Source organism: Aythya ferina (assembly GCF_964211825.1).
Source record: "Aythya ferina genome assembly, chromosome: 7".
Classification (NCBI taxonomy): Eukaryota; Metazoa; Chordata; class Aves; order Anseriformes; family Anatidae; genus Aythya; species Aythya ferina.
In genome coordinates, this window is record NC_140302.1 from 36,652,968 (window position 1) to 36,667,730 (window position 14,763).

The 14,763-nt window shown below is 42.3% G+C and overlaps 1 protein-coding gene across 3 annotated transcripts in view; it reads left to right on the plus strand.

Annotated features, from left to right (window-relative positions):
• Positions 1-10,442, plus strand: part of LOC311439968 (uncharacterized protein) — a 42,463-nt gene extending 32,021 nt beyond the window's left edge. For 2 of the 3 annotated variants that reach the window (XR_014695117.1, XR_014695121.1), the window contains 2 exons: positions 7,959-8,082; positions 10,310-10,395. Coding sequence is in view for 1 of the 3 variants with exons in the window: in XM_084526314.1 (XP_084382440.1) it covers positions 10,310-10,315 (6 nt within the window). In the remaining 2 variants the exon portion in view is untranslated. Of the gene's footprint in view, positions 1-7,958; positions 8,083-10,309 lie in introns of all 3 variants that reach the window. The other variant, XM_084526314.1, reaches the window with a different exon arrangement.
• The last annotated feature ends 4,321 nt before the right edge of the window (positions 10,443-14,763 follow it).

The window sequence follows — 14,763 nt, forward strand, 5'->3', positions numbered from 1 at the left end:
TTAAACCTTGCCTGAGAAGCTCCCCAAAAAATGTTACTTGGCATTCAGTGAGTTGTGATTTAAAAATGCTTCTGGTTTCCAGAAATAATAATCATAATAAAAAGATACCAGCAGGAAATAGATATTGGGAACAGAGAAGGTCAGCTCTTGCTGAACGATGCCATTGAGCCATAACTGGCTCCAGAGGCTCCTGGGCTGCAGCCTGCTTCACCGCTGTGTGCGCTGGGCTGAGCTGCTCGGCGGGGCGGAGATTGGCTTTCCCAGGGAGGTGGGGAGCGATAAATAAATAACTACTCAAGTAACTCAGAGAGGACACTTTCAATCTTCTATTATTTTCCTACAGCAGAACAGGGAAAGATTTAAAAGGGGTGCTGCATCTAATAAATGGAAAGTTGGCTCCTGAAGGGGAGCTTTGTGCCGAGCCATGCTGCAGGTGCGCAGGCAGGGCGATGCCAGCACCACGTGCACGGAGCCATGGCAGCTCTGCACGGCTGGGCAGAAAGCAGCAATATTTACGGACCTGCAGGAGCCACTGCTCCTCTCTTAGTAATAAATAGTTGATCTTAAAAGGTCAGGATCATACATAACATTCTCCTAGTTACGAATACATAATGCATATCTTCAATTTCCGGGGCTGAATTTATCAGTGTTGTCCCGCTAGCGTGCCTGTGAGGTCAGGAACTGACACGGGGGGATGAAGGATTTCTGCTGTCTGCTGTTAGGGCTGCAGGAGGGCTCTGCTGTGTCCGAGGGCAGGCACCGAAACACCCGCAGGCTGTGCCAGCAGGCTGCACCAGGACAGCTCCTGCCCTGGCCATGGGTCTGGCTCAGGCTGCTGGGCTGCAGCAGGCCTCCAGGTGGTCCACTCAGTGCCTTGAAATCTCACGTGGGAAACTGATGAATCACGTCAGAGTCCATGAACAACATGATAAGGAATCTGAGCTTGACTACGAGTCAATCACTTTATCTAATTAGCATGGCACGGCCTCATCGCTTTGCTGTTTTTAATGGAGAAGCCATCGTGGCATCACTCCTCAGCTATTTACTGAGTGCAGTGAAGCCTGAGCTGCCCCACTGCCCTGTTATTTATGCTATATATATGTTATTTAAGGTCATGGGACATCCAGGCTTCTACTGTGACCCTATTCAGGGTTCCTGCAGCACAGCTAATTACCAAAGGCACAATTCAATGGGAGGGGGACTGCACGTCCTGAACCATAAACAACCTGAACTAAAAATGAAAAAACACTTGAATCCCAGAAGATTACTGACCAAGAGACTCTGGCATTGCCCTCCTATGAATAGCAACCCAAGCATGAACTCCCAGAGCACTCCAGGGACCGCAGCAGGCTGCATCCTCCATCTCCCCCAGCTTTTCAGGGCTAGCTTCTCGAGGAACGACCTTGTCCACAGACAAATGCTGATGGGACAGAAGGGTGAGTAATTCACCTTAAGGAGGATTTGGAAGTGCATGTTTGGGGTTAGAGCTCCCCCAGGACCCTGCAGTAAGCCTGGGGCGAACCTTGCTGTTCTCAAATCTGGAACTAAGTCGCTGTTTGTATTGTAGGATCATTGCGTTAACTGACTACTGCTCAGATACTGATTGTTACTGTGCTGTTAAAAGTCTGACATTGTTTACTATAAGATCTAAACTTGTCTGACCTTATTATTTACCATGAAATTATATAATAAATCCTTAATTACTGCTACGTTAAAGTTGTGTAAAATCATTTCCCCGACAGTGTTTAAGATGACACTGCTATAAAGTAAATGTTTGCCAACAGCTGTTACTGGGGAAACCTTTGTAAATGTGTACGCTTACAGCTGCATCTTACGGAAGTCCTCATACTTGGTCAAATAATGCAAGAAATGAAAAATCTGTAATTAATTTTTAGCAGGGAAAATGCACTTCTGTAATTGGATTACCTGGGTTTTTCTTTTGCACTTTTTACCTCTGTTTCCTCTCCTTGACTGCTACCAATGTCCGTGTTGCTGGCTTACCCCAGCAAATCATTTTTGGCACTTATTATAACAGTTATGAGTTCACAGCTCTTCCAAGGAGATGTACAGATTACTGTACGGTTAATTTCCACATACGGCGCACATTAGGTGAATGAGCTGAATCTTAACAACAATTAACAGTTTCAACAACTTAGAACGAGATAAAAAAAATGAAATACTGTTTTGCACACTGCAAGAAAGGCTTTCAATTGCCAGCACTTGTGGAGCAACACTGGAAGTGCACTCAGCCTCGCTGATCGCTCCCACGGATTTTGTGGAGGAAGATTATGGCCACAGCAGCTCACACCTTGGTCACACTTACATAAATTTTGTTCAATTAAATTTAAACTCAATTCAATTAATATGATATAGGAATTAATGCAACAATTAAATGAACTTAGAACTTTATTTCTATCTGTCATTGCGAAGATCTTCAGGTATCCCCAGCTCCCACCTGCAGTGTAACTCCAGCATTTTCTGCTCAGAAAACCCATCATCAATATTAGCTGGACAGTTGCTATTCTTTGTAATGGCAGAGGTCAAAACAATGTGGGAGTCTCTTCTGCTGGTAAACTGAGTTTCAGTGAAGTGGAAAAATAATAACGCATCAGCACGAGTGATATTTAGTATCCTTAACCCTGAGGTTCTGGTGTGTAAAATGTCGTTTGTCTTAAATACATTTTTTCAGCAAATTGTGTTTTCTTGCCTCGGCTGTTAAAATGCAATACATCTTCAGTGTTCCCAAATAGCAGTCTGTACCTATGAGTCAGTGACTGTGGGATTGCAGGTCTCACCCCCGTGCCGTGTTGCTGTTCCTCTCACAGAGTTAAGAGATCCCTCGACAGAGATGTCATTCCTTCACCCTCCGGAGAAGTGAACCCTCCTCCTGCTTTTTGGTTCCAACAGTTGGGATGCATGCACGGACCAGTCGTGGAAATAGCAATTTCTGTCTATGGCTTTGTTTCAGACATGAAAGTGCAGCGTAATGGGCTGTGTGCTTTAATGATGTGCTGAGAGTAGCAGAATGGAAGAGGTTTGTTTGTTTGTTTGTTTTTCCTGAATGTATAAAAGGCTGAGAATAATGAAGTGTAGAAGGATGAATTGTTTGAGGGGAATATTGTGAGCTTTTGACTCTGGCAGCTGGGCTATTTTATAACAAATCTGGCGTTTCCTGTAGTGACATTTTCGATTTAAGAAGTTTGTTATGCCCTCTTAATTTTAACCCCTGTGATTAGAGTTAACGCTAATCTTAAATAATGTCTGTCCCAGAGGATCTGTGATAAATTGGATCTACTGGCACAAAGTAATCCTCAGCCTCCTAATGGCATCCAGTTGATAATAACTATTTTATTTATTGATCATATTACTCACCTAAGGGTACACTGAATCTGTGGGAGAAGGCAATCTGCACAGAGCTAACAGTGAGGGGCTTGAAATAGGGGGCTGGAGAAGCCAGCTTAGCGAAAGTCTGAGGAAAACACAGTGTGGAAACAGACAGAGGAAAAAGTTTTTTTTTTTTTTTCTTCACATTTTCACAGCTGAGTTCTGGGAACTGCTGGAAGATGTTTAGATTATACTTTTTTTTTCTTTTTTTTTTTTTTTTTTTTTTTTTTTCCCCCCCATAAGTAATATCTATTTATATGAAAACAAGCTGCCACTTCCATCCCCCTCTCCCAGTACCCTTGGGTACCTGGCACTCAGATGTCATCACAGGCCTTCACAGCGCAGGCAGCTTTTGAACAAGCTGGTGTAGTTGTTTTGCCAATGAGACTTCTAAGGTGAAACTTGTTTGGTTTTTGTTCAGACATATTCAGATCTTTGCTTTTGGAGGAACTGATTATGTGGGTATTGGTTTTGTCCCTGCATTTCTTTCTTGTTTATGGGGCTAAAAGGGTTGTTGGTAGCCACTGGGCACAGTCAATCCTTTGTCGAGGTCCTGGCCAGCCAGGAATGAACCAGACCTCACTCAAATGTTTTGGCAAATGTTATAAATAATATATGCATGCAGCTCTCTTGATAGTAAAGGAAACACCCCATACACCTGTAAGAAACCGTGAAACTTTGCAGTGATTTTCAGTGCTGTTAGAAATGTGCCATAAAGCTCAAGTGAAGGGCAAGGAACAAACAACCAAATTATTCTGATGGACTGAGGATATTTGAATCCAGCTTGCAAACTTCTAAATCTCAGAGGAATTTATCAGGTGCCAGTATAAGTTACTTGTATTATTCAGTTTTTGGCAAACAGATTTGGTTTTCATTCTGTGTTACCCTTGGTGGCAAGGGTGCCTGTGCAGTTTGGTGTGTGCAGAACGAGGTGATTCCAGCTCTTCTAATTCAGCCTAGAGTGGCCCTGTGTTAAGTGCGTTATTTTCTGGTGAGATCTGAACTCGGTGAGGCAACGTTTCCTCTTCACGTTGGTAGGGAAGCCCCATGTGCCTGATCACCTGCTGAGGAGGGACAGAGAGGACCCACAGCACCGGGTGCTCCTCAGCCTGCACCTCTGTTCCCTCTCCAGCATCTCTTACGGTGATTATACCAGCACAGCACACTAGTACCAGAGCTGCATGAGTGCTTCTAGGATCAGAAAAAAATATCCCCACATGCTTGTCACGTAGCACTTGTTATTTTTTAACTGCTTTAAAAATATTTTGTTTATGTCGTATTGTGGTTGTTTTTTTTTTTGAGTTTAAAATAAATATTTATAAAGCCCTGTATCTCCTTGATATGAAACTAATTTCTCTTATAAGTCTCATTCAGAAAATTGCAGCCTTCTCAGCAGACATTAGGGAAGTCCTTGCTTACACCCAGATGAATGCTGCTTGTATCCCTTCTGCCTCCTGGCCATGTGCAGAGGAATCATTTTTTGGTTGCTTTCGAGGGTTACAAAGCACAGGCACAGCCCGACTGCCTAGCATCAAACAGCACATTAAGTCTCATGTGGATTTTGAGCACATCTTAACTTACTATTAGTAGCTCAGAATCACAATGCAAAGCAATCACATGGCCGGCCTTAGCTCCGGGCACACCAGGGACTGACGGTGAGGTTGCTGCGGGCTGAGCTGCCAGGAGATCACGCTGCCCATGTCCCCCCAGGACAGGCAGAGCCTTGGTGTGATGCCACCGAGCTTCCCTGGTAATTGTTTTAGGAATTATTCATGTTGTACATGTGGTAAAACTCATAGAGGTTTCCTTGGGAAACTGCAGATCTTCAGGGACTCAACTAATTCATTGTATGCACAGAGCTCATTTTTTTTTTCCAGAAATGTCCAATTTTGTAACTATTCTTTAAAAAATGAAGTAGTCTTTCCTTGTCTGAGTGAGAAATGCATTTCTCATCCAGAGAACATGTTTTCTTTTACATCTTGGCAATTGCACTGTAAAGCAGAACAACAACAACGTGCCTTGGCTAACAGGGCTCGAGACTGCTGCTTGTGTTAGCTCTCTATGCCTCAAACCTGAGTCTGCTTCATCCAGAGTGAATTTGTCCCTTGGGAAAAAAAAGGCAAAAAACAGTCGTCTTGTGGGTCTATGCTTCCCGAGCAATGCTGAAGTGTTGTTAATGCAGTGTGTTTCCTGTGCTCTGTCCTTGTTGGCTCTGTGAACTTTGCAGGTAGGGACAGACCTCAGGGAAGCTCTGGGTGTTTGCACGAGCTGACAAACTTTGCCCCCGGATCTGTGCAAAGCTGGTGCATGAGCTTTTTGGTACGTTGTGATGCTTCTCATAGCAGATCCTGCAGCTTGGAAGTTGTGGAGATTTAAGCTACAATATGAGTCTTGGAGAATCTGGTAAGGAAAGTAAGTCTAGCAGATGCCACCAGGACCAAGCATTGGTGACACATTGAAAGCTGCCAAGGTAATTTGGGTTATATCTGCTGGCAATCCTGCTTTATAGTCTAAAATTTCTCTTTCTGTGGGTGCATTTTTCAGTCACAGCAACTTGGAGCAGGATGGGGTAGAATGGGGGAACAAACTGACAAGCTGATGTAAACCTCACTCAAAACACAAGATGACTTTGAAGTGGGATCAGTCCCCCCACAGTTCTGCCGTTCTCCTTTTTATATGTTTCTATCTTCTCCCTTTGTCTCTATGAAGACACAAGTGAATTAACATGGAAACACTTCTCATGGTCTTGATGGGCAGGAAAATTGAATTTGATGAGATTTTCCCACATAACGTTTAACCAAGTCTATTTTCTATCCATGATGATAGGAACATGAATGTAATTGACTTCAGTGTTGGTTGATTGATCAGCAAATATACTGTCCAACAGCTCCATGTGGTTCAGCCAGGAAAGAGCTGGTAAATCCATGAGCACATGTAAACATGCCCTGTCTTGGATCCAACCAAAACTTCCTTTGAAAAGTTAAATAAGAGGTAAGGTCTAGAGTTTTGTTAGGACTGATAGTTGAGTTGAATTATTTGGTCACCACTGAATGATTTTTTTTTCTTCTTTACCCTTGACCAGTATCAGCAGTGTTCTGTTCAGCTGCTTTTTCTCTACAGGTCACCCTCTGCCTCACTGTAGGGTAGCAGGGCTGCTGCAGCTCCCAGGCTTTTGTTAATATTTTAGTCTATACTAAGAAAAATGGAGAGAAAACCTCACTAACAGCCTTTAATTTTTTGTTTGTTTGTTTTGGTCATTTCTGTGTTAATGGAGACAATCTTAGCAATAAGAACTAACAAAGTCACCACAAAGGGCTAGGGGTGGATGTCCTGCAGGTGGAAAAGGAGATTCCATGCTTCCTGACCCAGATTAAGATGTGAATAAGCAAGCTGCTACAAATTACTTGTAAATAGGTTTCACTTTCTTTTTCTGCTCAGTTAGTTTTCACCTGAGATGATTGCACCTCATTTACAGATGGGTAAATCTGTGCCGGTAGACGGAAAACTGTTTAACTAACTGCAACTTAATACAGATCTGTTTGATTTAGTTCACATCTCTGACCCTTTGGGATGCAAATTGTGTCTCCTTCACAAATGGATAGGAAGAATGTGGCTGGACAAGAACATTACTAAATAGACATAATGTGAAGCAGGTACTTCACGTTTTGTGTGAAGGTTCTTGCACCATGGATGAAAAATATAATTTGATTCACTTCCATGAGACATGGGTACACGGCATCATTGCAGGAAGGAGCCCAGCCAAAGGTGCAGAGATGGAAATGCTGTCTGCAAATAAAATCTACTATGCTAAGTAATGCAAAATGGTGTGAAAGAGGTACAACAGATCTGAGACATCCTGCTCCAAGACCCTTGATTGGTCACCTTTGCAGGTATTATTTTAATTTGAATGTATTTTCCTCAAGAAAATGTAGGTGATGGTCTGGGTTTTGAAACAGGAACATACACTGTGATATGTCAAATAACGCATAGTGTTTCTTAGGAAGAACAGTCCAGGGCTCTGTGAACAAGCCCGCCAGATAAAGTCAGCCAAGAGCCAAAGCAGTGAGTACTTGATAGGCAATTTTTATAAGCAGAGATTTTCTCAAAACTGCAGAGCAAAGAGAAAAGCATATTTTTAAAACTTGCTGCCTCTCAGGCTGATGCATCCTGTCAGGTTGGATCTCTCATGTCGTGTTACAACCTGACTTCGGATGTCACAACCCAGCACATCAGCCAACAATCTGCCAAGCCCGGTCTTCACGTGAGAGTGATTTGAAGAACAAGCTTATGAGGAGAGCTTTTATTTTTGGATCCACTTCCCACAGAATATTTCAGACCAGCCACTTCTAATACAAACCAGTGTGAAAACGAGCGGACAGAGCTGAAACATCAAGCTCTAAGACCTTCGACTTGTCACTTTCATGGGCATTATTTTAATTTGAATGTATTTTCCTCAAGAAAATGTAGGTGATGTAGAAAGATGTAGCTTTCGCAGATGAAAATAAGCGTGGCATGTATATACTTGCATCATGCAAGGCTGTTTCAAGTACAGAATAATGTTTGATATCTTTTAGGTTTTGTTTGTCCCCTGCTGTCATTTCCCACTGTGCCAACTATCAGGCACTTAATCACCATGGTATCCTGTACATGAGGCGGTGTTAATGCCTGTGGGACACATGGGCTTGAAAGGACCTGTAGGTATGAGCATCTTTTTCATCTTTTATTTTATTTTATTTTATTTTTTTGAATTAAAGCTTTTGACATTTCCTTTCCGGGCCATATCTTCAGTGTGAGCAGAGTAAACCCACCACTTTCAGTCCAGGGAATCTGCTTATGTTGCCTGAGGACCTGTCCCAGGGCTCCTCTCGAAGCCAAGTTGTCTGCTATTTCTGTAAATAATGCACTTGGGCAAGCTTATGCTAGAGAAAAATGCTGACTTGGCAAGTACCGTGCTGAAAGTATTTTTCTGTTGCTATACACAACTGCGGGATGCGTTGGCCTTGTCTCCACAGAAATGTCTTCTGACTGCACTGGAAAGTCTGCACTGTAATTTAGGCTCAGTGATTATCTGAGCTCTGCTTTCTAGTGATAAAGCACATCTCTCCCCTTAAGTTGTGTTAATCTTATGATGTGCATTCACATCACATTAAATAAATTAAAAAACAAACAAACAAACAAACAAGTTGTATTTGAATGACAGAGCAGGTTTGTGCTATCACTTGGATTTTAGTTCTTACAGATGCTAAAATAAATATTCTATGCTAAATATGTATGCATGTACTAGATAAATACCCAGCTAGTTAACATTTTGGTTAAAAGTTAACCTCACTGAAAGTTATTCAATAGTTAGTGGTTACCTTGTTATTCTGTGGACATGAAAGCACAAATGACAGACAAAAATTCTTCATTTATGTGATCCAACAGAGATCTATCTTGCAATGAAATCCCATGCTGGTTAACTCCTTTTTCTCCTTCCCTTATGTTACTCAATGTCCCCTCACTGTGAGACCTGTATGGGCCCCAGAAGCAGGTAGGTTCAGGGCATGGGGCCACTGCAGAGGACTGTGGCCAAGGCTGCACGTCTGGTGAGAGCTGGTCCATCACATCTGGCCAAATTAAAAAGGCTAATTTCAGCCCCAGGGATGATGAGCATGTAAAAAATTCGTACCAGTTTATGCAGGATGCTTTTCAGAGCGCTGCTGACTACAGGTCTCTGCTGTCCCGCTTCTGTCATCAAGGATCAGCTCCCTCCAGATGTGAAAATGTCTTTAAAACACTCTTTCTCTTTATTCTTCCTACTTGTGACTGTCCCCACTGACAAGTCTGTAATGTGTTCCCATTATGTCGTAAGGCCAGAGATCAGAGCCTGTGTGGATAACAGCAAAATACGTCCCCTTCGTCCAGCACCAGCATCTGCCCTAACGGCAGACACTGAGTTGGCTGAAAGTAACATTTTTTTACAACCCACTTCCTGCTCAGTTAATTAACCTTTCAAACCAGAGGCTTATGTAGTTTGTTAGGCAGAAATAGTCTTTTAGGACTACAATTTAATTAACATGACTAAAGGGAGGTGGCTGCGGGAGCAAGGTGTTTGCACAGGCACTGGCTGCCCAGCTCCGGGCATGTGGACTTTGCCACGCGTAAATAATTGGGTTTGGCACCTGCTTGGTGCTGCACCTCACCTGCTGTGTCTCCAGATATGCTTCTAGGAATTACAATCATCACGTTGTGTTTCACAATGATTTTTAATGTATTATTGATAGTACCTTATAAAATTAAATTGCACCATATTCATAGTAATGCAGTTGAAAAGTTTCACTCTATTAACGTTTTATTACTGGAGGGGATGGTAGCTTGTTGTTTGAGCTACATAATATATCCCAAAGGGCAAGAGAACTTGCTGAAAATATGGAAAATATAGCTTTCAATAAATGTTTTAAATTGTTAATTGTTAGCTTGTTCATGGTAGTGGTTCACTTGCACAGTAATATGATTTTCTTTAACATTTTGAGCAGGCAGTGGTGCCTCCTGTGGTTTTCACTGTGTGCTGCAGAGATACCACAATGCAGCAGGAGGACAACAGTTATTTAAGCCTCTTAATATTTCTCAATCATCAGTGTGGGGTGTTTTCTTTAGAGAAAGACCAATTCTTATACTGTAACTCTGCATTAAAACATCCACAAGATAGCAAAGCTTAATCTTCTTGAGGCTTGCTGGGAGCCCGTTCTAGCCAAAAGCAGGAAATTGCACCTTTTACAGGCAGGACTTCTTATGCTAAGTTCCTGCTTGTTTGTAGATTTCACAGGCATGAATAACTCACGCTGTTTCCCCTTAAATTCCAGTTGAGATACAGTGGTGGGGCGCAGGTGGATGCTGCTCTTCAAGGAACTTGTTCTGATGGTTCCTTGCCCTGCTCTCCTTGCAGGAATGAAGTGAATCCCGACCCTTGGCTTCGCAGGAAAGATGACCCCAAACCTCCAACCGGACCCACTGCAGAGAGCCAGCAGGAAGGTGGATGTGGGCTGTTGGCCGAGTGAACTGCTTCTGTATGATGAGAGGTGTTTCTTCAATGAGGCCAGGAGTCCGTGTAGCAGAAAACTTGTCCTCAGAGAGGAGGAAAGGCAGTTTAATAGAGAAGGGAGTCAAACTTGAGTCAAACTTTATTGCCAATGTGGTTGCTTGCTTAGGTAGTGGTGTTGCCATTACTGGCAAAATCAGTTATGTACTAAAATCAAAACCCTTGATTTGAGCTAAATAGGAATTGTGAAGTTAAAACTGGAAAAAATAAAATAAATACAGTTTACAGTTTAAATGGGAATTTTCTAATCCAAAGCTAGTGAAAAGCCATTGCAGAACATAAATTTCAGTAAAAGAAAGGATTAATGTTACAGTAATGTTGTTACACACACAAAATGTAAATAAATGAATGTGTGTTTATAGTGATATAAATAAGAAAGTCCCTGGGAAAGGGCAATGTCTGAACAAAGCGAAACACATCAGAGGAGGCGATGGTACATTGTGGGTCAGCACAGTGCACATCTTCCATCGCCTCCTGTCTGTCACAGGCTTTTTGATTTCTGGATGAGTCAGAAGTTGAACTATGCAGCATAAAAACCAAACTGTGATGAAATAGATGGTGACCTGGCATGTCAGATATCCGTATTATTTTTTTTCTACTGGAACAAGTGCATCTCTAAAACTGTCACACAAATGGAGAAAGTTGTTTCATAGGTGGAGCAGTTTTTAAGACCATAAGATTTCAGTCTCTGTCAGTTTGGTTATTGAAATACTCACTGCAAGAGGATGATCTCAAAGAACCCAGCTTCTCCTGAGCAATGGCTGTTCCCATCTCAGGACTGCGGTTAACCTGCTTAAATGAAAATGTAGATGTTCAACAGATGCAGGGACTTTCACACCTTTAATAAGTTAAATAATTTCTTGGCAAAGTGCTGGCAGGCCAAGCTTTGATTTGGAGAATGATTTTTATTCACTCTTTGTTTTTCATCCTCCTTCCCACGTAAACAAAGAAGCAGTGAACCCCAGAGTAAAGACTGGAGGAAGCAGAAATACAGCACTCACTTGGACTCAGCCTAAAGTTAAGCTTCAAAAGGCCTAGAGAAAAGTGTAGATTAAAAAGGAATCTCACTAGATTTTTGTATTCAAAGGAGATAGTGCTCCCCTTCTGGTACCTGAGATCTAGTTTGTAATGCTGAATGAGAGACTGAACGTACTGAGGTGGAATCATCTGCAATGTGTGCAGGGGCACTTTTAATCCTGGCCTCTAACCTGAGGGAAGGCAGGCTTCCTTTGATGAAGCTTCTTCATTCAAGTAAAGATCGCATAATTATGATTTATGACATTTCCCAAGTAAGAAAAAAAATATATAAAACTATTTGCTTGCTTTCTTCTTTTTCTCCCAGAGCTGCTAACTGTGCCCATGAGTGCTCGGTGGAGATCTCCCCCCAGCAGTGGGTCCTGGACCATTTTCTTGTGCCTGGCTGGGGCAGGGTTTGGGGTTTGGTGTTTCTGCAGTGCTAAGCACAGCCTGGCCCTGGGGTTCCCTGGAGCAACCGTAATGCAAACAATAACAAGGTACTTGGGCGGGGGGAGTGCGATACAGACCTGCATCGCTGAGCTTCTGGAGCTAATATATTCCCCAAAGGATCCCTGGGTAGCAAAATGAATTAAAGCAGCCTTGAAGCTGTTATAATTCATGCTCAGCTGGTGCAGAGTAGCCCATCAGACCTGGGAACAGCGAGCATCCCCCAGTGCTCTCCATCAAGGAGAGCCCAGCCATCAACAAGCATTCAGCAGAGGCTCTCTGGTTTTCAGCTCTGTGTGAGCATGGACAGGAAGATATAAGACTCTTGATTATTATTTTTTTCCTTATGTAGCTGCCTCAGTTTGTTGTTGTTGTTTTCTTTTATTTATTTTTTTCCTGTTGCAATTGCACGGTTTCAGTTGAAGCCATCACATAACCTTTCTACTGGTGCAAGAGGGTAGAAAGCCAAGAACCCACTTGGATTACTGTTCTCAAATTCACTGGATTAATAACAGAGGGAAGTGGCTGTTCTCTTCATTCTGGAGAAGGGGATCTCTGAAAATCTCTCACTGATGAGAGATCAGAGCAAAAAAGGTAAGAAGTTGTCCAAGGAAGTGACCACATGTAGGAGATCATAGCCTTTTACTTTGGGTAGTAATTTTAGAGGCAGATAGGATGAGATCTGCCTCCAGGCAAGCTTCCTGCACAAATAACTAAATAAGTAATTCTATTATGAAATTCTTTCTTCCTGTTTATGCAGGTACTCTGTCTATCTTTAGAAAAGTTTAAAGTTTATGCTTAAGAAAACAAGAAAAATCTCTTAATAACAAAGAAAACGAGTGCATTTACTCTTCTTCCCTCTGCTGCAAAATCCCTGTCAACGTCTGACTTCATTTTTCCAAAATTCAGATTGCTTTAGGTTGGACTGCTCCAGCTTCATGGAGGATCTTGGATTCTGAAATGGATTCTGCTCTTGTGTACTACTCCAGAAAATGTTTCTTCTAGAGATATGAATATGCTATTGATGCGCTTCAAATCTAGTAGAATTTAGTGGAGTTTGAGAATTAATTACACTTGCATTAAGAAACTTTGTTTTCCATAGAAGATAGCTTCAGAGCACACTAATCACAAACATGGCAATCTTTACAGAAATGAGTGATTTTCATTACAGCATCATAAAATAATTATGTTTTGGAAACACACAAATTCACAGCAGTTGCAAACAAAGATGCTGCAACAATGTGAATGGAAGCCAACAAGAAAACTTTAATTTTTACTGTTAATGCTTAACAATTATTTTAATTATATATTTATTTGGGGGGACTGTTCAGCCAGGCTCCTTCCAGCGGAGCCCAGGGGCAGCGGGCACTGATGGAGCAGAGGCGAACCCCTCAGCCCCAGCAGCACATCTGAGCCCTGCAGTGCCACAGCCCTGGCCCAGAGCTTGGGGGGCTCCTTGGGAATGTCCCAAAGCCACCTGGATGTGGGGCTGGGCACCCTGCTCGGGGGTCATGCTGGGGCAGGGGGGGAACGTTAAGGTCCTTGGCCACCTCGGCCAGCCTGGGGCTCTGCGCTATGCTGGCAGCAGGCTTCCAAAGTGCCCCATTCCTCTGGCAAATGGAGGTGGCAATCTGCCTCTGGACCTCCATGGCAGCGGGGGGGAAATTTAATGAATTGGACAGCAATCTGGTGGAAATAGTGCTGGGCTGGTTGGCCCTGCTCTTGGGCAAGGTCCCTGCCGGCTGTGTCTCTACAAGGTGCCATGCGCAGCGCTGCTCCCCGCTCCTCCACGCGTGCTGGCGGGGCTGCAGGAGCACATCTGCAGCCAACAAATCTTTCCCGGGTTTGTAGTCCAATTTGCCAATGACATAAAGATTCACTCTGCAGCAAGAAATATGTTTATGAAGTTTGAAAGGATTAGCTAGGCATCTTTTTGCAATTCAATAAGTATTTTATGATCAATTTTAGCTAACACCAGCATTTCTGTAAGCAATTGGTTTCTGCCTTTGACAATGCTTTTGCTGGTTTTCGCTGCTATGAAAGAAAGCTGAAGGGTCTTAGTACCTGATAGGGATTAGATCGCTGAGAATTGCAATCAGTTTCTGAAAACTACAACTTCTGATGAAATTCCCAAAGCATAAGCAGCGATGTATTTAGCCAGTGTAAATCAGGGAAGTTCCACTAGATTTAGTAAAGCTAGCTTACATCACTTGAAGGTGTCAGCTTTTTCAGATGCTTTTGAGAAAATGGCAAAAGGGTTTTTGTGTGCATGTGTGTTTCTGAGCCTTTGGGATTATCAACAAAATAGGCCAACCAGGAATAATAATAAAAAAAAATAAAAAAGAAGCAAAATGATCCAGAAAGTGTCTGTCATTCATTTATTCTGGTGAAAACTAGCTCTTATCAACTTTGTAATTAATCATTTTTCCAAACTCCAATCTGATTTGAATAGGATTCACTTCTTACAAGTCAGGGGTGCCTATGAAGTGTCCTCATATATATAACTATATATAGTTTAATATATAGTTATATAGTTATGGTTATATAGTTATATATATATATATATATATATAAATGTATATAAATTATATAAATATATATATATAACTAACTATATATATATATATATAAAACTCCTAGGTCATAGATTAAGATGAAAATCTATATCATTGCCAGTGTTCTTGCTCCCTACGTCCTATAAGATGATAACGTTTAACTTCAGCAGAGGCTCTCTGAGGTTGCTCAGTCCTAAAGCTTTGACCACTTGTAGCTCGAAGCTGGGACCTGCAGTCTGCATAAACCCAATGTAATGGATGAATCAACACCAAATGGAGCGA